The 22,530-nt window shown below is 43.7% G+C and overlaps 1 protein-coding gene across 1 annotated transcript in view; it reads left to right on the top strand.

The window, feature by feature from the left end:
• Window positions 1–22,530, top strand: part of TNFRSF19 (TNF receptor superfamily member 19) — a 90,777-nt gene that overhangs the window by 4,268 nt on the left and 63,979 nt on the right. The window contains exons 2-3 of the mRNA XM_024755302.1: window positions 14,015–14,117; window positions 16,518–16,628. Of these exons, the coding sequence (XP_024611070.1) occupies window positions 14,049–14,117; window positions 16,518–16,628 (180 nt within the window). The 5' untranslated portion in view covers window positions 14,015–14,048. The remainder of the gene's footprint in view (window positions 1–14,014; window positions 14,118–16,517; window positions 16,629–22,530) is intronic.

Raw genomic sequence — 22,530 nt, 5'->3', positions numbered from 1 at the left:
AGCCTCATTGGCTGCTGCCCTGCGAGCCTGTTCCTTAATTCTGCCACGTGCGGAAGAGTCCCCTGTATTTATCGGGAAGCAGAGAAGGAGAGTCAATGGCTCGTTTCTCCTCTCAGTAAACACATGAGAAGAGTCTGGCCAACGCAGTGTCATAAACTCACCAGGGTCAGTGCAAGTCCTGCAACTTATAGCACATTTGCTCTATAAATGTCATGAGTTTGACATTATATCAACTAAATAAATACCCTCCTTGGCCTTTTCATGTGTATTAATTTAAGCGTTCGTGGTACGGTGATGATTATATTAGGGTTCAGGAAGCCTGGATTTTGGATCCTGCTTTGTTATTAACTTGGTGTGTGACCTTGGGCAAGTGGCTCCCCATCAGGCCCCAGCCCTACGCTGATAGTCTGATTGGCAGCAGTGGGTGCTGGGAATTACTTAAATAGCTGGGTCTTGGTTATTTTCCCCCTTATTTTCTTAACTATATTTGGCAAACTTTACAACTCTTTGAGATTGTGGCCCCCCATTTATTCATTCATTCAACCAATTTTTAATGAGTACCTACCACGTGCTAGGCACTGTGAACAAAGGGACAGAATTCAGGAGTCTCATGTAGCTTGCTTTCTATTCCTTTTTCCCATGAAATAGTGCTTTACATGGAAATTACTAGAAAGTCAAACAATTTTCCATTAATTTTGCTTCCAGTGAGCTAGCTTATCACTGAAATTATTTTCTCAAGAAGTTTGTTACTTCATTGGTTCAACTTTTTTAGGAATATATTCTAAACAAATAGACTGCGTATCAGCTTAGATATTGCTAAAACTAGCTTCAGAAAACCAACCCGTAACATAGTCTTAAAAACAACACCTCTGCCGAGATCTTCGTAAGAATTTGGCTTTTTCAGGGAATTCGCTGGCGGTCCAGAGGTTAAGACTTCGGGCTGTCACTGCCATGGGCCTGGGCGCAATCCCTGGTTGGGGAACTGAGATCCCTCAAGCCACAGCGGCCAAAAAAAAAAAAAACAATTTAGCCTTTTCACTAAAATTTCAATTCATTCATGATAGTCAGTGCTCTAAAGGGAGAGAATGCTTGCAGCCCTAATTCTAAGCATTGGCTTCATTCTGAAAGAGCCTGGGAGTCATATGATTCTTCTTGTACCACCACTGGGTCCTCCTTCCTTCAGACACTGTCCCCAGGTCACTTACACTCAAAGTGAGGTAAGTGGGGAGCATTTGTTAACTTAAGCGACCTCTTCTTTAAAGAGTAAGAGGCACTTGACAGCTACAGTGCAGAGGTTCAACGGCTCTCCACTGCCGAATACCATTTCAGTTATCATCGATTTTTGATGCTTGGCGTTGTGTGCCTGACAAAAGGTACAGCCCTGCCAACGATGGCTGCCATTTAATGAGCACTTACTGTGTGCCAGGCATTGGGCCAAGCTCTTTAAATACCGCATCTTATTTAACAACGACCAGTGAAACAACTTATTTCAACGGTAGAAGATACAGAAAGTTGGGAAGGTCAAGTAACTTTTCCAAGGGCATGCAACTAGCCAACGGCCAGTTGGCCTCCAAGGCCAGAATATGCAATGCCAAAGGCTGTGTACGTTAATAGGATCTGTCCGCAGAGAGCTAGCAGCGGGCTCACGGGGAAGAGCAGTCACATACAGATGACATGATGCAAGAATGAGTGAACTAAATAACGTGCCGCTGTCTCTAAGTAGAAAGGGAGGCCAGAGAAAAAACAAAGTAGCTCCTGCGCTGGCAGATTAAGTTCCTCTCAGAAAACACTTAGTGAACATCCGTGTGAATGTTTGATACTCTCGGAGATGCAAGTCTGAGCAAAATACGCTGCTTCTCGAAAGCAGGACTCCTTTTAAGTCCTTGGGGAAGAAAGCTAAGTCACAGGAACTCCGGACAGGAGGGTGCTGTCATTGTGGTAAAAAGGCCTCAGACCTCGCCGTGACTCCTGGGAGCTGTGGCTACTGAGCTGGTCCCTTACCAACTCAGGGGAGGCAGCATAAAGAGGAAGCTTGGGGCGCAAAGGAAGGGCAAGTTCAGGGCACACAGGAGGCAAGGCACGCAGACCAGTTTGGCCAGAACTCCAAGTGTCCCGTCTAGAGGCAGGAAAGATAGAGCTGGAGATGTGGGTGGAGCCCAAACATGGAAATCCCTGACTGGAAGCCATTCTTCACGGTGAGGAATCTTTGTAAATCTTTTCATTGGACAGTGACCATGATGAAAGGCAGGGGGAAGCAGGACGGGTGGAACAGAGCAGTCGGGAGGGAGGTTCGAAGGGAGATTTGACGGCGGGACATTCAGGGGAAGGGTGCGGAGGGCCTGTTTGGCAGTGGACGGGGTGGTGGGATGAAGAGAAAACGAGGAGGAAGGGGTGAGTGTGTGAGACCTTAACAGAGAAGCAGCAGTAAGTCAGCTTAACTACGGTTGCCGGAGGATGCCCTGTGTGCTGGGCTCTGGGCTACGAAGAAAATAAGCTGTGCCCTCGGGAAGGTGAGGTCTAGTTAGACAAATAGGTAACTTCCATCTAAGGGCGAGCTTGTTAGGGAACCTTGGGGTGTGATGTGGTCCCAGATCACAGCCGACAGGTAGGCTGGGGACAGGCACACTCGCCTTGACGTTCAGGTAGGACAGTGCGTATCATTTGTAAATGGTTAAAAATAAGTCGTGATTGCGGTTTCTGTTCCGGCCATGACAGCCTTGAGGCTGACACTTGGAAGGATATTTTTAATGTATTTTTTACAAGTACCTAGTAGCGCATTCCCCGTTCTCAGTGAGGGGTCATGAGACGGGCGGATTGGTGACCAACTGTGACAACTTATTCATTCTCTCAACAAACGTTTATTGACCGCTACCATGGGCCTTGCGGTATAGAAAGGAAACATGGGATTTGGTTCCATTCAAAGAGACGTGCAGGTGTGCCGGGGAAATCAGAACCAACACAGGAAGTGGTGGGCGCCCCTGCACCAATGCCGTGCGTGCGCAGTCTCTTGGGTTGGGGGGAAGTTTGTCCACTTACTCACTGGACGTATGAACAATTGCTTACATTTCTACAGCATTGTAGTGCGGAAAACCTATTTGTTCTGTACATGGTTCTTTTACTCCTTCCACTAAATCTGTAGAGCGGGCACCGTTAGCCTTGCTTCGTAAGCGCGCAAAGTGGAGAAGTCTCGACACCGTCCTCGAGCCGCGTGTGGAGGCACGAAGCCCGGACCTGCGCGGCCCACGATCCCCGGGGGACTGGGCCGGACCGGGCTGTGCCCGCGCCGAGGCGGTGGACGCACCCCGACCTCTGGATGCCAATGTCCGGCGAGCGAAATGGGGAGGGCCCGCCGGGAAAAGCATCTGCGAATGACGAGGCGGCTGATGGGCTGGGTCCTGGTGATTCGCACCCGCCGCGCACACGTGTCACATAGCTTCCCGGGCCTTTCCTGGCGCAGAGGCGGGCGCGGGGTAGAAGGTCACCGGCAGCGCAGAGGCACAAGGGCCTGGAAACAGGTCCAGGTGGACGCGAAGGCGTCCCCCTAGCCGCAGGCAGGTTCTCGACACAGCCCCGCTCTCCGTGGTCCTGGTGAGCCCCCTCCTTCCTACCCAGGTCCGCCAGCGGGATGCAGTCAGCAGCTCCCGCAGCCCGGGGGCCACCAGCGGCTGGACCGCGGCCTGGGGCACCCGGGGGACTGCGGGGACGCAGCCCGGAGCCCAGAGGGTGGGTGGTGGGCGGTGGTTCCGATGTGGGCGGGGCTTCAGGTGGGCGGGGCCGGAGGCGGTGGCCGTTGCCGGGCTACGGGGCAGCGCGGACCCGCGGCGCCTGGACGTGCCGGGTGTGCGCGCGCGGAGGGGACCCCGGCCCAGCGCCGCACCGAGTGCCGCGCGCTCAGCACGGTTCAGCGCGTACCGGAGCGTCAGATCGCCGCCGAGACCTGCGGAGCAGCCTCCAGGCACCCGGGAAGGTAGGTGCCCCGCCGCCCCCGGGGCCGTGGCGCCGCGCCGCGCGGCGGATCCGCACGGGACGCGCGCGGAGAGGAGGCAGCTGCGGGTGGAGGGAGGGGGCGCCGGCCTGGGCTGCTCGCGTGCAGAGTAGGGGGCGGGAGGACAGGACCGGCGGAGGCGACTCCCGGGAAGGCTGACAGCAAGGCCACCGAGATGCTGCAGCTGGAGGCAGCGGTGGGTGTGAGCACCCCCCGGCCCCCGTGGGCGACGGGAGTGGCCGCGCTGAGCCCCGCTGTGCAGGGATCTTGTAAATAGAAAGGCTGCATGTAGGCGAAGGTGCGTGAGTGTGTAAGTGTGTGCGCGAGTCTCTCCCGGGGCCTGGACGGGGGCGCTCCAGCCCGTCCTGGCGGGAAGCGGTCTGCAGGCCGGCCGGGCCAGAGGGAGCTAGGGAGGGGAAGGGAGGGCACTCGGAGGATGTGCCAGCAGCCCGTAGACACAGTGATGGGAAGGGCCGCTCTCACAGCCCTGGTCAAGGGTCTCATGCCATTTCATGGAACAGAAATTTAGCTCATACACGCTTGAGGTTGACGTTTGGAAGCACCCAAATACAGCGATATGTTTTGATGGTAGCGAACTATGCGTCAAACCTGCAGTTACCATTGTAAGGAATCCAGGTCACTTTTTTTTTTTTTACATTTTAATAAAAGGACTCAATTTGAAAACAACGAAAAAACATAAGCATTTTTCGATATTTCTTTAATTGAAACAGTTTAACAAACTACTTATGAATGGGTGGTTTTTACTCTAATGACAGTTTTCCTTTACTAGAAGACGATTTCTTTATACAAACAGGAAACAGTTATTGTTAAACATGACTGCCGCAAACAGAAGGATTTATTTTAATATGTTGTTATTTCATGACCAGATACTTGTATGCAAAAGAGAAGATTATATTGCATTCGCTCAGGATTTACTCCATATGTTTCCTGTTGTACAGCTTCACCTTAGGTGTAGTTTAAAAGCATGTTTATTTCAAGCACGGCTTATTATCTAATTTAAACATACGTAACTAGAGGGGGTGAGAATAGAGTCCTTCCCTGGAAGACAGTTTTTGACAGTTATTCACAGAGAGTGTCGGTACTTAAAAAGAGTTTTTCTTCGCATAATATTTATTAAGTTTTGAGGATAATACAAGACACAGAAATGCAATTTCATTTTGAAAATACTGCCTTGACATGAATACATAGTGCATTATCATGAGCTCTATGTTTGTTCCTTTTTAACCCATGGAAGTGTCTCATGACATCTACTTTGTTACTGAGGCCACATGGCTTTATTAACTTTGGAATGTTTTTCCATACTAAGTGCTAGCTCTAGGATGTTGTGTTAGCATTTTCTGGGACATTCATGGAAGTTATTTGTTTCTTTGATGGGGGTATTTTTAGGCTCTGAGTCCAGGCTGGATTTTGAATTTGAAAGGTAAGGACATAGGAAGGCTTTTTATGCACTTGAAATTGCGATGTAAAGTGCCTTTCCTATCCAGAAGACTTGAATAAGGGACACTACTAAATTTAAGTAACCTTTAAGAGGCTTTTTAAAAGAACAGAAAAAAAAATTTTTTTTTTACTTTAGATGGTCATCAAATTTAATTTATATATAATGTGTTTGTACATACATGTAATAATCACATGCCGTGCTTAATATGTTCATTTAATTTACTAGTTGTAGCTCTAATATGTGAATCCAGGGTATGTTGGGGACATTTGAAACCTAAGTGAGGAATTCTGCCAACACGAGGAGAATATTCTTCTCCTTCTTCACCTATTTAAATCTCTGAACCCAAGCTTAACCCAATCCTCTGCAACCAGTTCAACCATTCAAAATATAACACAGCACGAAAAACTGAAGGCATCTTTAATGAAGAAAGCCAAGTCCTCTTAAATATGATGAATCAATATTTAAAGTCAAGCATTTAAAAATCTGGAAAAGGCCAGCATGCGCTGTCTGTTGACAACAGGTTGAATAAGAATACCCCCCTCGAGTAAACGTACACCCCAAATAAAGAGACGGCTGCTTATGTGATAGGAGAGCCAGGAACAGTTAAACAGTTCAAGGCGTTTGTCTCATGGCAGCTGATTCTTAAATGTTCATAGCCTTTCTAAAATGACCTTCTGGCTGAAGAAAAAGAACAGTCAAGCAGTAGAAACGCAGTTTCCTTTCATGATTTACCGGCTGAGCAGTGAATTCGTTCATCGTATTTTATCTGTCTCAAATGTTTACATTTAAAAGTAAGATGTTTAAACAGTATTGGGTTATCGTCTAGTCCACACATCACAGAATAGGTACCTTTTAAACTGACGTCTTAAGACCTGGGTTTTTAAAAAGAGAACAGCCAACCTCAGCAATTATATAAGACAAAGGGGCTTGTCTACCTCAAGATTAGATGTTATTCAGCCAACTCTTCCCCTCCGTCTGCTCGGATGGCTCTAATCTGAGGAAATTCTAAAAGAACGGAGGCCTCTTATAATGGAGAACACTACACGTTACAAAGAAGGACTTTGGAATCCATCCAGGCTTCTAAAATAAAAATTTAAACAGCTGTGTGGCAGACATTATTATGCGCAGTTCTCTAGAATAGATTGTGTCAATGTTTGGGGTCCCCTCAGACCTTGATGCTACAATTGTCCTATTTGTATTTTAGGATTGAGAAACATTTGTGAATTGGGGGAAGAGTACATTAGTTACAAGAGCTTGTTGATTGAACATTCTGAGAACACGATGACTGATTTTCCTAAAGCAAAAATGACAGCATCTACAACTCAGAGAAATGAAAAGAATTCGTCTCAAAAAACCGTATCCTAGGTTAAGTTCTGTTGAAAAAAATTATAGGAGCCTGGCAGTGACTGGCCCCTAATGTTTTTGAACTTTGGAGGAATTGAAGATATTGTGTTTGGCAACAGAACGTTTTAAAGCTTGTAGAGTTTTTAGTAGAAGATATTTCTTGACTTGAAAAGGGAAATCATTCTCATTTCCCAGCCAACAACAATATGTATATTTTTATTACCGCATACCTTCGTGAGCTTCCTAGGCTACAAAAAGGGCTGCCAACCCTACTGTGTAGGAAGAACAATTTTCAGGATATAGTGAAATTGAAGACAAAGACAAAGAACAGCTAGAGGCTAGGGGTTATTGCCCCGTTTGGAAATAGCAGTACCCTAAATTTCTAATTAATTTTTTAACATAAGGTAGATAGCTAGTGGGAAGCAGCCGCATAGCACAGGGAGATCAGCTCTGTGCTTTGTGACCGCCTGGAGGGGTGGGATAGGGAGGGTGGGAGGGAGACGCAAGAGGGAAGAGATATGGGGTTACATGTATATGTATAACTGATTCATTTTGTTATAAAGCAGAAACTAACACACCATTGTAAAGCAATTATACCCCAATAAAGATATTTACAAAAAAAGAAAATTAATTAATTTTTTACTCTTCACATATGGGACTGACATTATTCTCAGCCATTTATGATTCTGTTCCACCATTAAATGTAAAAGGCCGTATGTGTGGCACTGGCGTCACTTCAGTGCTGATTTTATAAATTGTAAGCCTGCCAGTGTACTTTAATGTTGACTTCTTTAAAAATATTTCAGCTTATTGCATATTGGAAAAATGTATGAGTTGGTTGTAGCTTCGTGGCCTAATATTCATACAGTTGTGCTAGATGAAAATGTTTACATGTTGCATGCCCTGTGTGCTGGACAATAAATGGCTTTGAAGGGATGGGGGGGAAAGAAAATTAAGCAACTTATTGTGAAACAAATTATCCAGATTTTTGAGTTATTTCAGATTCATATATTTTGGTCATTTATAAGATCACAAATAAAGACTGTTCTCAAAAAGGTTACTGAATTGTTAAAATTAGAAAGATACCTACCAGATCTTCCTCCTTGGTGATCTTTGTTGATATTATAGACCTATATTCAAAAATGGGGTCCTCACCTGAATTGTGTGCTACCACCATCACTTATAGTTCAAGCTCAAGCTGTGGTTGCACAGATTTTCCCCCTATATTATTTTATCCCTTACAACAGCCCTAAGAGTAAAAATATTATCCCTAGCTAACGAATTTCTTCATTTATTCAGCATACGTTGGGCACATATTTTGGGTGAGTTACCGTTCTAGAGGGAAATCGCAGTTCTTGTCATGAAGTCCTCAGACCCTAACTGATGGTAAACTCAAATGGCTTGGTTGATGAATGAAGGAAGGTTGCCCCCTGTGACAGTAGGGAGGAGTAGGGACTGGAGCACCAGACGCCTATGTTCTTCTATGGACGGGACAACAGATGCTCAGCTGTGGCTCATGTTGCCTTAATGTGGGACTCATGGATGCCAGGCTTTCTAATTTTTCAATTTTTAATATTGAAAACGTGCCTTTTTTTTTTTTTTTTTTTTTTTTTGCGGTACGCGGGCCTCTCACTGCTGTGGCCTCTCCCGTTGCGGAGCACAGGCTCTGGACGCACAGGCTCAGCCGCCATGGCTCACGGGCCCAGCCGCTCCGCGGCATGTGGGATCTTCCCGGACCGGGGCACGAACCCGCGTCCCCTGCATCGGCAGGCGGACTCTCAACCACTGCGCCACCAGGGAAGCCCATTGAAAACTTACTTTTAAAATTAAGTGCTGTACTGACAGAAGGAAACGATGCATCCTGGCAAGATGCAATACAAGAGCTCCAAAGAGAGAGAAGGAACCAGATAATGATCCTGTGAGACAGGGAGATATCCAGGGTGCTATGGAAGCACCAAGGAGGGTTCCCGTGCCAGATTTAGGGAGATCCCGGTTTGACAGATTCAGGGAAGGCATGGTAGATGAGACACAGTGTATAGGAGAGCCCCAAGGCAAAAGACGGGGCAGCAGTGGAGGGACCTGCAGGTTGAAGCAGCCACCGCGGTTCAGATCCAGGGGGCTGCCCCTCCGCAGCTGCTCCCAGAAACCCTGAGCTTTGCCTGGTGACGCACCAGCCCAGGCCTTCAGGATCTGGACGAGGACGGGAAGGGGGCTGCACTTCGTGTCAGCATCTGTTGGATTTACCCCGTCTAGAGGCTGGCCAATCAGGACGCCTCCCTGTTAATTACCGTTCATTCAGATGAGCATGGCCAATCAGGACGCCTCCCTGGTCGTGAGCATGGCCAATCAGGACGCCTCCCTGGTCGTGAGCATGGCCAATCAGGACGCCTCCCTGGTCGTTACCGTTCATTCGGGCGAGCAGCCTGAGCAGGTTAACTTGATAAGCAGCCACTTTATCTGCCGCTTAACAGAGTGTCTGCCAGCTCTGTGCTTTGGGCTCCCACCTCTTCTTTTTTGCTTGCCTGGTTCTCCTGACGCCTGCTTGCGTTTGCTGTAGAGCAGATGGTGAGGCAGGAATGCCACACACCTAGATTCCTGCAAACCAGCATCCTTGGTCTTCTCCTGATATTTAGGCAAACTGTGAAAATCCTTGTGGGCCCGTTGTACATAATCTCATAATGTGTGTATCTTGTGCTTGACAAGCCCTCCCCCAAATAAACAGAACCCGGAATTCCATCTATAAAAGCATTTCTTTACCTTGGCCAGACCCAGAAGTTAAAAGCAATTTCAGTAAATACCTTTTTATGGCCTTGTTTTTATTTTAAATATTATTACTTAAATGCTTGTTATTTCATTAACTTTTCCTTCTTTTTATGAATGCCAAAGCATTTCATAAGGTATTTCATTTGTTTCCAGGAAATTCAAGGTCGCGCTTATAACACTGCGAGGGCTAAATTGTTTATTTCTAAACAGTCTGTGGCCAGGTGGTATGAAAAGTCTCCGCAGCCCTGCTTAGCTGGGAGTCCCTGCAAAGCACAGCTGTGCGGCGTCCTCCCCCAGATGGCACCACCTCCTTTCAGGCACCTAATAACTGCTTCATCAGAGTTGGTGCTCGTTCAACGTGTTACGTGGTTACATAGCTTTGTTCGTGTTGACCGGTTGGATGTAGTCCTACTGTGCTAAGTGGAAGGGACTTGGGTGCTAAGCCCTTGGATGTACTTGGATGGGTACAGCCCTTAATCAAGCTGGCAGAGCGCCAGGGCCCTGCCTCGGGGTCACCAAGCATGAATTTGCTTTGGTTTCCACTGTTTCTAGTACATGTGTCCTTCGGCCCTCAACGTTCTCCCCATTGTGTGGGGATACTTGATACCACGAATGCTGAGTTCACACTGACCCTGTTCTCAGTCTTTGAACGCTTTCTGCAGCCTCAGTCCAGAGGTCTGAAACGCTACCTGCCCCTCGATTACGACTGTCTGCATCATGTCCCACATTTGTCCAGAAGGTTGCAGCCTTCAGGGACTGTCACACATACTGGACCATTTGCTCCTCAAGGGTAATATCACTAACAGTGGCGGCCACCATTGCTAATGAGTATGGAGCACTTATTCTGGGCCAGGAACAGTCACATCTTCCAGCTGTTAAGCTCACTTATTCCTCACAGCCGTCCAGGAGGCAGTACTGTCACAACGCCCAATTCAGAGAGAAGGAAACAGACTTGGGTCAGGTCCACAGCTAGTAAGTGATGCTCCCAAGAACAGCAGGAACCACGGCAACATCAGCTTTTACCGTGGGTAAAACCATGAGCTTTTAGTCTGTCCCAGGCCCTGGGCTACGCATCTTACCTGCATTATTTCAGCAGACCCTCAGCTCACCCCATGAAAAGGGGTCTGTTTTTGTCTCTGTAGATGTGTGGTCTCAGAGTGACTTTGCTAAGAAATGGGACTGAAAACCCAGGTGTTCCGGTTGCCATTTTCCTGTGACCATTCTCAATAACGCCCAGGCTGTTTTCAGTTATGGGGGGTTTACCTGCAGAAGACTATTTGAACTTGGCCTTTATATCACCCTGACGGCTCTCAGGATCACCCACCCAAGTCTAAATTACATCCCAGCCTCTTGGCGTAAAAAGCCAGGTTAAACAAGAAGCCACAGAAAACAGAAGTGGCGTATTTCAGTGGCACACTTCAATCCCCAGCTCCCAGTGTAAGAAATCTTCTGTGAAGAGCTGTTTGCGTTTTTTAAGCCAATTAGGATTTTTAAAAATATGTCACTATATCATTTAATCCTGTGTCCTAATCTAAGGCACTGAATGCCTTGAGAAGGCAATAAGATTTTATATAAATCTGAAACAGAATGTTTATTTTATCCTGTTCACCACAGAAGAATTAGATCTGTTACGTGCAAGCAAATGTCAGGTGTTTCCCACAATGTATTTTTCATTGTTTTGTGCTTCTTCATTCACTTAGTTAATTCCGGAAACGTTCACTGAGCACCTTTGTGCTCGACACTGGGAACACAGAGAATTCTAGGTGTGATCCTAAAATTGAATGCTTTAAAGGAACATTCAATCTGGGAGTGAAACTGACCTGCAATGTGATGGGTCTTGTCCATGGATGTGGAAAGGGCTGTGGAACCCCAGGGAGCACCTCTCTTCACTCTGCTTGGCTGTGGACCGCATTCAGCAGAGTGATAGTTGAGCTGGTTCCCAGAGGGACCCAAAAAGCGAAAGCCTGTCCAGACCAAGAGGGCAGGATCACGGGTGTCCAGAAGAACTGTGGGTATCGGGGTACGGCTGAGCTAGGCGGGCAGTGAGAGCAGTGACCCGTGATGGGACCGGCAGGCCGGCGGGTGAGATTGTACAGGGCATAGGTGCCGGGCCGAGGAGTTCAGAAGATAAACTGCAGGGACAAACCCACCTGTACCCCTGGAAATTTAGGTGTAGCAGTGCCCTCCTTGTATTTCCCATTCAAACTACTCAATTTAGCCTGTGTGTTGGGAAGATAAGACAAATCAGCACATTGGATCTAGTTCCATTAATGTTTTTCTACCCTATCATCTAAAAAAGACCCAAAATCTTTGTGATGCAAAAATCATAGTACACTTTGTTCAAATTTTCTCCTTTTTTTTGGTAGTGTATATGTGGTTTTTATCTCATCATCTTTTTTAGTTTATAAACTTTCAAAAAGGATCATGTTACTTACCTTTTTTGCCCCAAGAGCACTATTCATATATTTTTTCCATTATTAATGAAATATTTACACTACAAAGATTTTTTTAGGGTAAAGAGGGATCACCTGGATCCCTGGATCACCACAGTATAAACCTAAGCCATTGATAATATGTTGGCATATTTATTTTTGTACACAAAATGGGTGTATCTTACAAAGTCAGAAGCATAGCACCATGACTTCTAGATTGATGTGCCTTTCCAAGAAGAGGCTGCAGTGTTTGTGTGCCTTACACAGTAATCCGCACTGTATCCCAGGAGAGTTTTCTGTGTCAACTGGATGCTCGATTATCGACCGATTATGGACAGACTCTATTGATCTCTTCATTTCTCATGTTTTATGTAAATGCTTTGGTATTTATACCCTCTTTTCCACATTAGTTTACTTCCATGTAGATTTTATGTTTTTTACTTTTAAAAAATTAACACATTTAAAAAAAATCGAAGACCCCGCTGGGAAAGAGACAGCCTAACGCATACCTTTCGGGGAATGTGATTTTATCTTCTGACCCCAATCCTTTGTCTACACAGCAGCAGGTTGCATGGTTGGGTAATTGCTGGATGATTTTGAGATATGCAAGGGGAAAAAAAGCTATGACCAAGAAACTGGAAAAGAAAAAAAAAAAAAGCCGTTTGAATTCACTCAAAATGGGTCTTTCATTCAGCCAAGCTTAAAAATGATTTTTCATTGCCCTGGTGGTTGGAGCTGCTGGGGCAGCTGGGATGACCACCTGGGTTGGTCTCCAGGCGGGGGTGGGGTGCACCCCTGGCTGGCTGCTTGGTCCCCGGTTAGGACAGCAGCCTGCTCAGCCCGCTTCCTTTCTTGTTATTGTTGCTGTTTTTCTTGAGCTCTTTGGTTCTGGTTCTCTGCTCTTGTTTCTTTCCAGTTAGTCAGGTTATCTGCTCTGGGTTTCTGTTAAAGAGAAACGGAACCATTTTTTTCTCTGATCAATGGAGCAACCAGGCGAGTCTTCACTTTTTAAACATTTTCAAATAAATCTCTTCTCTTGACATTGAGTGAATCTGTAAAACAAAACAAAACATTCATTTCTACATTTTCGATCATTCCTGGTAAAGATAAGGAGGCTTAGTTTATCTTTTCCTGAAATGTCAGGATAGTGCCTCCAATTCATCACTTGTAAATGATTTTTAGATGGTTTTAAATAAATGCTCATTTTTCTGCTAGTAGATGATTTGTGCTGCACTGGTTTGGGGAAGAGCTCACAAATGCCAGATGTTAGCTATTTCTGCTTCTTAGTGGAGCTGAAGGCCCAATACCCAAGCACACAGTTTTTATTAAACGGAGCAGGTTGTTTTCAGGTGTATGTGACACGGCGACATTGGAGCCACCCACCTGGGTTTGCATCCAGCTCTGCCTCTCACTGGCGATGTGACCTTGGGCAAGTGACTCAGGCCTCTCTGAGCCTCAGTCTCCCCATCTCTAAAACGGGGATAATGACAGTATCCACCTTCTAGAGTAGTTGTGAAGATGAAATGAGTTCTGCTAAAAATAGTACCTGGTATGGCGTGCTTAGCATGTGTTAATTGTTATTTTATCATTGTTATCATCCTGTATGACTAAACCCGTATAAATGGAAGGTTTCTATAAGTCACAGTTTGAATGTGATTCTCTGCTGGGTGAAGTCGACTGGACGCTGTAGAGACTTGGATAGAAAGAAAATAAAGGCATGTGTAGCCTGGGAACTCAGAGCCAGCAGGAGTTTTGTATATACTGTGTAGGTAGACAAAGCTTCAATTCTCATAACCTAAATTTGTAAAGAATTACATCGTACTTGTCTATGGTATCCTTTAAAAAGGTGATTCCTTTTAAAACATAAATAGTGTTACGTTTTACTAACATACTAAATAATATCATGTTTTACTAACATACTAAATAATATTATGTTTTACTAGTGTATATAGTAAATGGTAACATTGTATAGTAAATACAGAAAGCAGTCACTCATGTTATTAATGTTAACTGTATCTTCTTATCTTTTAGAGCTCTTCAACCAGAAATACATTTAACGAGAGCAATGGCTTTCAAAGTGCTACTAGAACAACAGAAAGCATTTTTCACGGTTGTAGTTTTACTAGCCTGTTTGGTAAGTCAGCTCTTTACTTTCATAACGTGGGGAAAGAATTCATAGAACTAGTACCCAATCTATTTTCTATTTCTAAACCCATATCTTAAAATTTTCTTTCAAATTCATTTTATCATTGTTGCATTTAATTAATAAGTCAAAGGTTGCTGTTGGGTCTTGACTTGTGTAACAGTGATCGCAATTATTTATTTAAATCTAGACGAAATCATAAAATCACAGCATCACTCGTTGCTGCATGATAGTGCTGCTCCATCGAGTTTATAGGCAGATGCCTCTCACAGCACAGCCTAACAAGACCTTAGATTCTAGTTTGGAGCCCATGACTTCACAGTTTGTGAAAAATTAGGAATCATTTCTTAAATGCTATTGTTTTATATAGTTATTTATATCCTTCTTGGTTTCAAAAAGCATCAAAGACAGATGGAGAATTGTAATGTTTGAAAGTTTTAACACAAAACATCTATGAAGGTGTTCAAAAGAATGACTGAAACATTTAATCTGGAGATGCAGTCATGATCTACAAATATAAAAAGAATTATTTACACTGAAGACAGTTCCTGAAGTCTTCTTGGAAGACAAAGTAAGAGGAAATGGGGTCTGATTGGAGTCTGACATGCAGATAGATGTAAGGAAAACATCCCTTCCTTGAGTTGAGGTTGTTAAACATTGGAAGAAATGGTCCACAAGAGAAGCTGTGGCATTTCTTTCTCAAAGCGATGCAGTGTCTTTGTGGTGGAGGGGAATCTCCTCTCTCCTTTAAATAAAACCAAACTCCTCAAAGATTGGTTGTTAATGAGGGTTAAGAAAGGTGGGAGGTGATTACTAGACCTTTAGCCCCAAGTCATAGTTTGGTCTTGAACCCCACCTTGGATTCTCCCTCCTGCCTGCTCTAGAGGTTAAGGCTGTGATTTTATTTAAGGAGGTTGGCTGACTTCATTATAGATATTTGCTCCAAGGTGGAGACAGTTTGTACTGAATAACCTCCCATTGTTATAACCATCAAAAACCATTTCTGTGCACTTGTGCCGTGGACATGACACACACCAGCCTCTGTTCCCCCAGTGCTTCCTAAGGTTCTCAGTTTTCCTTTAGGGAAACAAAATTGTGTCAATAGTCAAGAATGTTACTGAGGGAGTCCCTACTTGATGTAAGAGTTTAAACTGAATGTTGTCACCAGTCTGAGATTCTGTTAATATCAACATTTTTAATGAAATACCGTCTGTTAAGAAGCAGATATACACACTTTTGTAGGATGGTGTGTATAAGATGAACTTACATTTTTAGGTAAAATAAGAAATAAAGACTGTATCTTGAAAATGACTTACAACCTTTGTTTTTGCAAAGCAGATAATCTTTGCATTTAAGTCCTATGCTGTGAACCAAAGTTTATTGTTAGGACATAGAGAACAGACTTGTGGTTGCCAAGGGGGAGGGAATGGGGGAGGGATGGATTGGGAGTTTGGGGTCAGCAGATGCAAACTATTACATATAGGATGGATAAACAACAAGGTCCTACTATATAGCACAGGGAACTATATTCAACATCTGGAGATAAACCATAATGGAAAAGAATATGAAAAAGAATGTATATATATGTATAACGGAATCAATTTGCTGGGCAGCAGAAATTAACATAACATTGTAAATCAACTATACTTTAATTTTTTAAAACAAGTATATTGTTAGGTCCAATTTAAGTGGCAAGATGGCAATCAGTAGGAACGTAAGTTCATGTTTACATGACACTTTTACTCTGAAGCATTCAGAGAATTGGGCCACTGTTATTTTCATCATTCTCAGGAATCTTACTGATGTCACGATTGTCAGAATTTTTTGAATGATGAACTCTAAGTAAATGGAATTCAGCTGAAAAACTTCTGCATCAAAGCTGGGTATCAGATATGTCTAAAGGATAATAGCAGAGCTCTTGGGACTAGTATATGTATTCCATTTACTTATTTATTCAACTCATTATGGGAGATATGTTTTCTTAAAGAGCAAAAATATAATTCTTGAATTCAGACTTTTTCAGGTTGCAAAAGGACCTCGGTCTCTGCATAACTGTTCTTTTATACATCTTCTTACTTAGAAAAGAGAGCAGTTTCTACCTGTTTTTTACCTTGGGTACTCAGAAAAGTGTCAGAAGACAGCAGTTAAATCCAGAAAAAGAGAACTCTCATTCAAGGAATACAGAGAGGAATCAGGCTTGTTGATTGAATTGTCCCACTGACTTTTCCAGAAAGTGGTTATTCTTCCTGAAGTGAAAACTGAGTTGGCCTCGCTCTGAATTAATGTTTACATTCAGTGATTATGCAAATAACACTGAAGATACTATTCCTTTTTTGTGAAAAATAGAATTAACTTCCCTTAAGATAACGTGTTGTGAAACATTTATTTCAGGCATGTAGAGTGATCTGTGAAACAGGAGACTGTGGACAACAGGAATTCAGGAATCAGTCAGGAAATTGTGTTCTCTGCAAGCAGTGTGGGCCAGGCATGGAGTTGTCCAAGGTAACTGTCGGGTGTGTGGGAAAGTTGTAGACCTCTGTCTTTAAAATGTGTTCTTTTCCGCTAAATTCTTTCAGTTAATGACTAGTGAAGATTTCTTGGTTTCCCTTTAGCCAAATATTGCACAATTCCCTTTTCAATACATTCGATCCATGTGTCTTACTGAGATAAAAGAAATAGATTCTAATAACCGTAATTCAATAAATGCCATTGTTGTGTATAATTTAGTGTTTATTGTATTTTATTGAAAGAATAGAATCATTAAACAACAAGGTCCTACTGTAGAGTACAGGGAATTATTCAGTGACCTGTGATAAACTGTAATGAAAAAGTATATGGATAATGGGGTCACTTTGCTGTACAGCAGAAATTAACACAACATTGTAAATCAACTAGACTTCAATAAAATAAATTCTAAAAAAGGGTAGAATCATTAAGGTTTATTTGCCTTAATTAAAAGAATCAGCATTCTGCTAAAGATTTATAAATAAAGCATTGATAACAGAAAATGGTAATAATACCATTTACTGGGCCTTCTTTTTCTTAAAATTAAGGTTACAATTGCTAGTCAAGAAAAACAGGGCCCAGCAGTGTCTTAAGTAACCAGGCTCCAAGGTCGCAGTTCTTTTCCAAGCCAGGGTTTTGAACATCCCTTTGACAGTGCCAGTATGATTGTTAATTTTCCCACTTTGAGTATATGCTACTCCCAGGATCATCTTCAATGTATTCATTTTCACCACTGCTTGTGAGGCAGCTGTGTTCCAACTGGGTGGACTCAGAGTTCTGGGCGTTCCTGGGCACTCTGTCGTGAGCATGTTCAGAGCCGCACATGCATTTGCTTTATTTTCTGACCTTTTGAAGACGTTGCCAGTTGTGGACAATTGATGTATCGTTTTGTTCTAAAGAATGCACCAAGGTCTTCCTGTTAGAAAAGGAACAAAAGATGTGTCTTTTTATTTTAAGTGACTTTTCAAAGAGAAGTCCTTTCCCCTACAGTCTGCTGTTCTCTGAATTTGAGTCTTGTCATTCATAGATTTTTGATCGATGGTCTGCAAACAGCAGGAAACAAAGAATTATGCATTCCACAAGTGATTCCTGGTGGATGGCCTCTCTGGGTGTTGTGTCTGATATGTTGGCTTTCAGCTTCTTGTGCCGTCCGCTTGGAAGGAACTGGCTGAAGTTTGAACTCCGCGGTGTCTAGTTGCTGGAGCACCCTGGCCGATGTTTTCAGACATAGGTTTTGCTCTGTTGGATGTAGAAAGGTCCTTTATAACAGGAGGGCTGCATATCTAGGATCTGTCAACAAAGTACTTAAGAATGCTATTGTGCCCGCGAGGAAAACAGTGATGTTTCTACCCCTCAGAGTTCTTTTGTCAAATCTCTGTGAAAATATGAATGAATCACAGATTCGAAGAGATGAGTGAATCATTTCTAAGAAATTGCTCCCTAACCTTCATCCTTTATCTAGAGAATGAAGATGAAGGTTCTATCAGCTCGCAGTATTTTTTTTTAAATCCATCCTCTGAGATTATCTGATAACAGTTTCTGTATTTCATAATTTCCCACAGATATCCATAAGAAGTATTTTTCATTAGGTAGTAATTTTCCCCGAGTATTGCAGTAGCTGTCCAACTTTATTGGAGCAGCCAAAAGGAAACAATCTGAATAACCCTGCCTGTGTGTACTTATTTTAGTTATTAATATTTGTGATCATTTTCCTCATAAAAAAAAGACCAGGACAAAACATTGAGTGAGAAAGAGTAAAAGTAAAGGTAACGACGCCACTGAAATATTAGATTCTCAGGACCCACTCAGAAGCACAAACTTACAAATGTAGAGCGTGTTCCTGCCTGTCCTGAGGTGTCCACCCTGCAGGCAGGCAACCCCTCAGCTTTCACCCTCACTGTCTAAACAGACCACCCAGCTCCTTGTGACAGACACTTAGCGAATCTTTGCTCAAGGAGTGGACGGATCTGTCAACCTCGGATAGGTTTTGGAAAAGAAGGTGACAGTTAAATCTAGTAATATAAAAGTTAATGAATGTGTGATTGTGTGTTGCAAATAATGTTTTGCCAAGTCTTTTAGCTTGGTTTTAGCTCTTAGTAAATAAAATTAGCAAGTGAGCCTCGCTCAGGGTCTAAAATGTAAAACATGAGAAAGGCAAAGGAGTCAAATACACCTATGGAAGTAAAAATACATTTTTATTTTCTAGTTAGTTAATCAAGGCAAAGGATGTGAGCTTTTTATAAACCATTACTTTGGAGCTGGAAGTTTCTAAACTGTCCACTCAGGAATTTGCAGTTGCTTCCTTCCAGGCTGCCTTTATTAAATCTTTAGCAAGAACATACATCTTTCGAAGGAAAGAAGAGTAAGTTCTGAGTATATTAAAATCAGATAAATCACTTAAATCAACAAGTATGTTCAACTGGTTAATTGTCACTTCCAAGCTTTGCAAATCAAGGCAAAATTTATTCTTTTCACTGAGACTAAGTTTTCGTTAAATTGTTAGATAACCACATTTATAAATAGTCTCTTTGCTTGTTGCTTGGAATACTGACTATATCATTGCGGGGGGGTTACCTGTTAATTTGTAATGAAGCAGGTGAGCCCAAGAGTCTTTACTTTTTTAACTGAGCTGTACCCTTTTGGCTACCAGTGGTGTTTGAAATTTTGAAAGCACAATAAATAGCAAATATTTTATAATTAGTTATGAAAAAGTAGGGAAGCTGGATCAAATTATTGATAGCCACAACTAAAGTTTTCTTTATATTAAGAATTTTTAAAAGAGCATTTTCACCAAGCGTAGAGTTTCTAATAATCTTGATTCTAACATTATTATGTAACTTATTCTGCTGTACTGAGCATAATTGAAAACTTCTGTCCATTTTTCTACTATCATGTCTATCCAAAATAAATTCCGGGTCATGAGGTTCTTCGAATTACAAACATATATCTATACCTTAAAACTCAAGCTTGGAAATACTTTGGGTAAGCAGGTGTAGTTAAAATTTCCATCTGTGGTTTTATTACTCCTAATTATTATTTTCTTTGGAAGGCATTCAGTCCTGCCTTTTCACGAGGTGTGGCTTACTCTCCCACGGTTAGGTCTCTACATTGGGACATGCAGTTGGGCTTGTTGGAAGGTGCTGGAAGAGCTTTCCAGGGGCAGCATGTGCTCTGCTCACCTGTGGTGTGTGGTCAGCGCTTCCCGACCGCTTTTTACTTCCTTTCAGTTGTGAGAGCGTAAGGAGTCTACGCAGCAGCTCCAGGTTCAATAAGACCCTTGATGCTTGTTGAGAGCAGTACCCTTCTCATCTTTGGCCACTTTTTAAACGAGTACTTATTTTCACCTCTCACCCTGGATACTTTGCGTGTGTTCATCTACAGGGTGTGTCTTAACCTAAAAAATACGGACTCTCTCTCAAAATGTCTTTAATTGTGAGTCTGTGATATATACCATGCAATGAAAATAGCTAACATTGGCCAACATGTATTATAGTGAACCAGGTTCTGTGTGATCTTTGTATGACATAAGGAATTCTTACAGCATACGTCTTAAGTGGGGAGTATATATAACTACCCCTGTTTACAGATGCGACACAGAGGTTAGTCGCTGTGTCCACCATCACTGTAAGTAAGTGACAGTGTCGGGGGGAGGGGGGGCTCTTGGGGTCACCGTCTGCCTCCCGCCTTGATAATGCCCGAGGACAGCACACCTGGAAGGACTTTCTGTGCTGATGCACATGGTCTCTACCTGTGCTGTTCAACACGGGTGCTACGAGCCACTGTGGTTATCGAACACGTGAACTGTGACTGGTGTCACCGAGGAACTGGGTTGCTTATTTTATTTCATTTTAAGTAATGAAATTTAAGTTTCCCCATGTGAGGTTATGGTTGTCATATTGGACAGTGTTGTTCTAGAATGATCGACTTCCCTCCAGAAGCAGTGGCTTAGGACCAACTTTGAAAACACAGACAAATATCCCAGCGTGTGCGATGCAGGAGCTGCTCCCAGCAGCCTTCTCCCCGCCCTCCTCCTCCGCTTGTCCAGGTCCCCACCCGTCCCTCCCACTCCGCTGGCTCCGCCCACCAGCGCTGCCCTGGGGCCACGCAGAGCGTTAGCATCTCAGCAGCCCTTTCGGTTCCCAGGTCCCTCCCACAGAGCCCCAAGCACCATCTCTGTCATTTCGGCTCTTTTTAGTAACTCAGCTTAGGAAGTCGTTTTCCTGAATCTTTGGGAAAATATGTGACGGGTCACCGAGCCATTTAGAATCTGTGTTGAGGACTTTATCCCCTTGAGCCCTATTTACTCTCTCCCCCACCGCAGGGTTTAAGTTTTAGTCTTTGAAAGTTTATGATAAAGATAATGAATAATGTCTTTTTCCTATTTCCGAGGCAAAATATACCGAGTATGATTTCCACGTCTCTGTAAGCAAGCTACGCTGGGCGTTTTGACCACGACCGTGTGCGTGAGTGTTCGGTGGCGTCCTGGGGCTCGTGAGAGTGAGCGGGAGATGATTTTTGTTTTCCCGAAGTGACCACGTTAGACTTGAATTGTCACCGTCTAGAGTTTGCCCGCCCACGGCCCCTCCTCCGCACCGAGCATTAATGCCAACAGTGTACTTTTAACACGATCGCCTCCCGGCAGTAAATCAGGAAACTAGTTTTTGCATGAGCCTCTGGAAACAGACTTCAAGTCTCTGGAACGGTTTTCAAAGTAAGCTTTGCTAAGCAATTATTGGGATGACTTTAGTTAATGTGAAAAAAGTTAATTCTTGTAAACAACAGCACCCTTCCCTCCCCGCGGGTGCATGCGGGGCTTCCTATTTTTAAAGACATCTTCTCTTTGGAAAACTGTTTACATCCTTAGGAAGAAAATCACACAAAAATTAATGTAATTTTCAAGCATAAAAAGATTCATTTCTGCCATTTAATTACAGTGTCGCTCACTTTGTGTTTAATTATACCTAATCAAGCCCAGTGGTGTTTGGCAGATATTAACAAGCTCTAGCTTGTAATTTTTCTTTAGAAAACTCAACTATGGGTTTTCACAAACCAAAAGTTGGGGGCATGTGTCTTTGGCGTTGTTTTCTTAAAGGAAATTAAAAAGCTGATTGCTGAACACCAGCCACACCTGAATCTAATTTGTCATTTCCATTTGTGTGCCCTAGATTTTCTTTATAAATAACTTCTTCTCCATCCAGTTTGAGCTTTCAAAGTTCAAAGAACCCAAGTTAATACTTATTGGCTGTACAAATAAATAGTGCTTTTGACCGGAGGCCCCTGGATGTGTTTCCTGGATAATTCATGGTCTGTGAGGATCTCCCCTGTCGGGGGCGGGCCTGCTGCCCCAGCGTGTAGGTGGGATCCACTGGTGTTTTTTGTTCAGTTCTGGATTTGCAGAGGGAGAGAAGAAAGAAGGGGATATGAGCACTGTTTACTTCCAGTCATTTTGCTACTGGAAAGCCACCAAATGTGGCTTAAAAATATTGGGCAGAGTGACAGAGCCACGGCTGCCCCCAGCTCGGCTGGAAGAAGCCCAGCTGGGCCCAGCCCTCTCTTGCTTTGGAGCCAAGATAAGGAAGCTGCTCACACCTCCACCCGCCCAGGGGGCAGACGTGGCCTCACCAGCTAGGAGATGTTGCTGTGGCCCTTACAGGCTTTTGCTCCCTGGGATAAAATAATAGTAGTAGGTACTAATAGTAACACTGCTACTAATAATAAACGGTAGCAAATACTGCTTCACGCACTGTTTGTTCATCGTCTGTTTGCCCAGCATCAGCTCTTTATTACGCACTGGCGTGACTATGGTGAGAGAAAAGATACGCAGTGGCCCTTGCCAAAGTTGGCAGGGCAGGCATTATTCAGAACCTTTGCAGTAGGCATGGGGATTTTACAGAGGGGG

The sequence above is a fragment of the Neophocaena asiaeorientalis genome, unplaced genomic scaffold (genome assembly GCF_003031525.2).
Source record: "Neophocaena asiaeorientalis asiaeorientalis breed wild unplaced genomic scaffold, Neophocaena_asiaeorientalis_V1.1 scaffold443, whole genome shotgun sequence".
NCBI lineage: Eukaryota > Metazoa > Chordata > Mammalia > Artiodactyla > Phocoenidae > Neophocaena > Neophocaena asiaeorientalis.
This window is presented reverse-complemented; position numbering and strand designations above follow the sequence as displayed.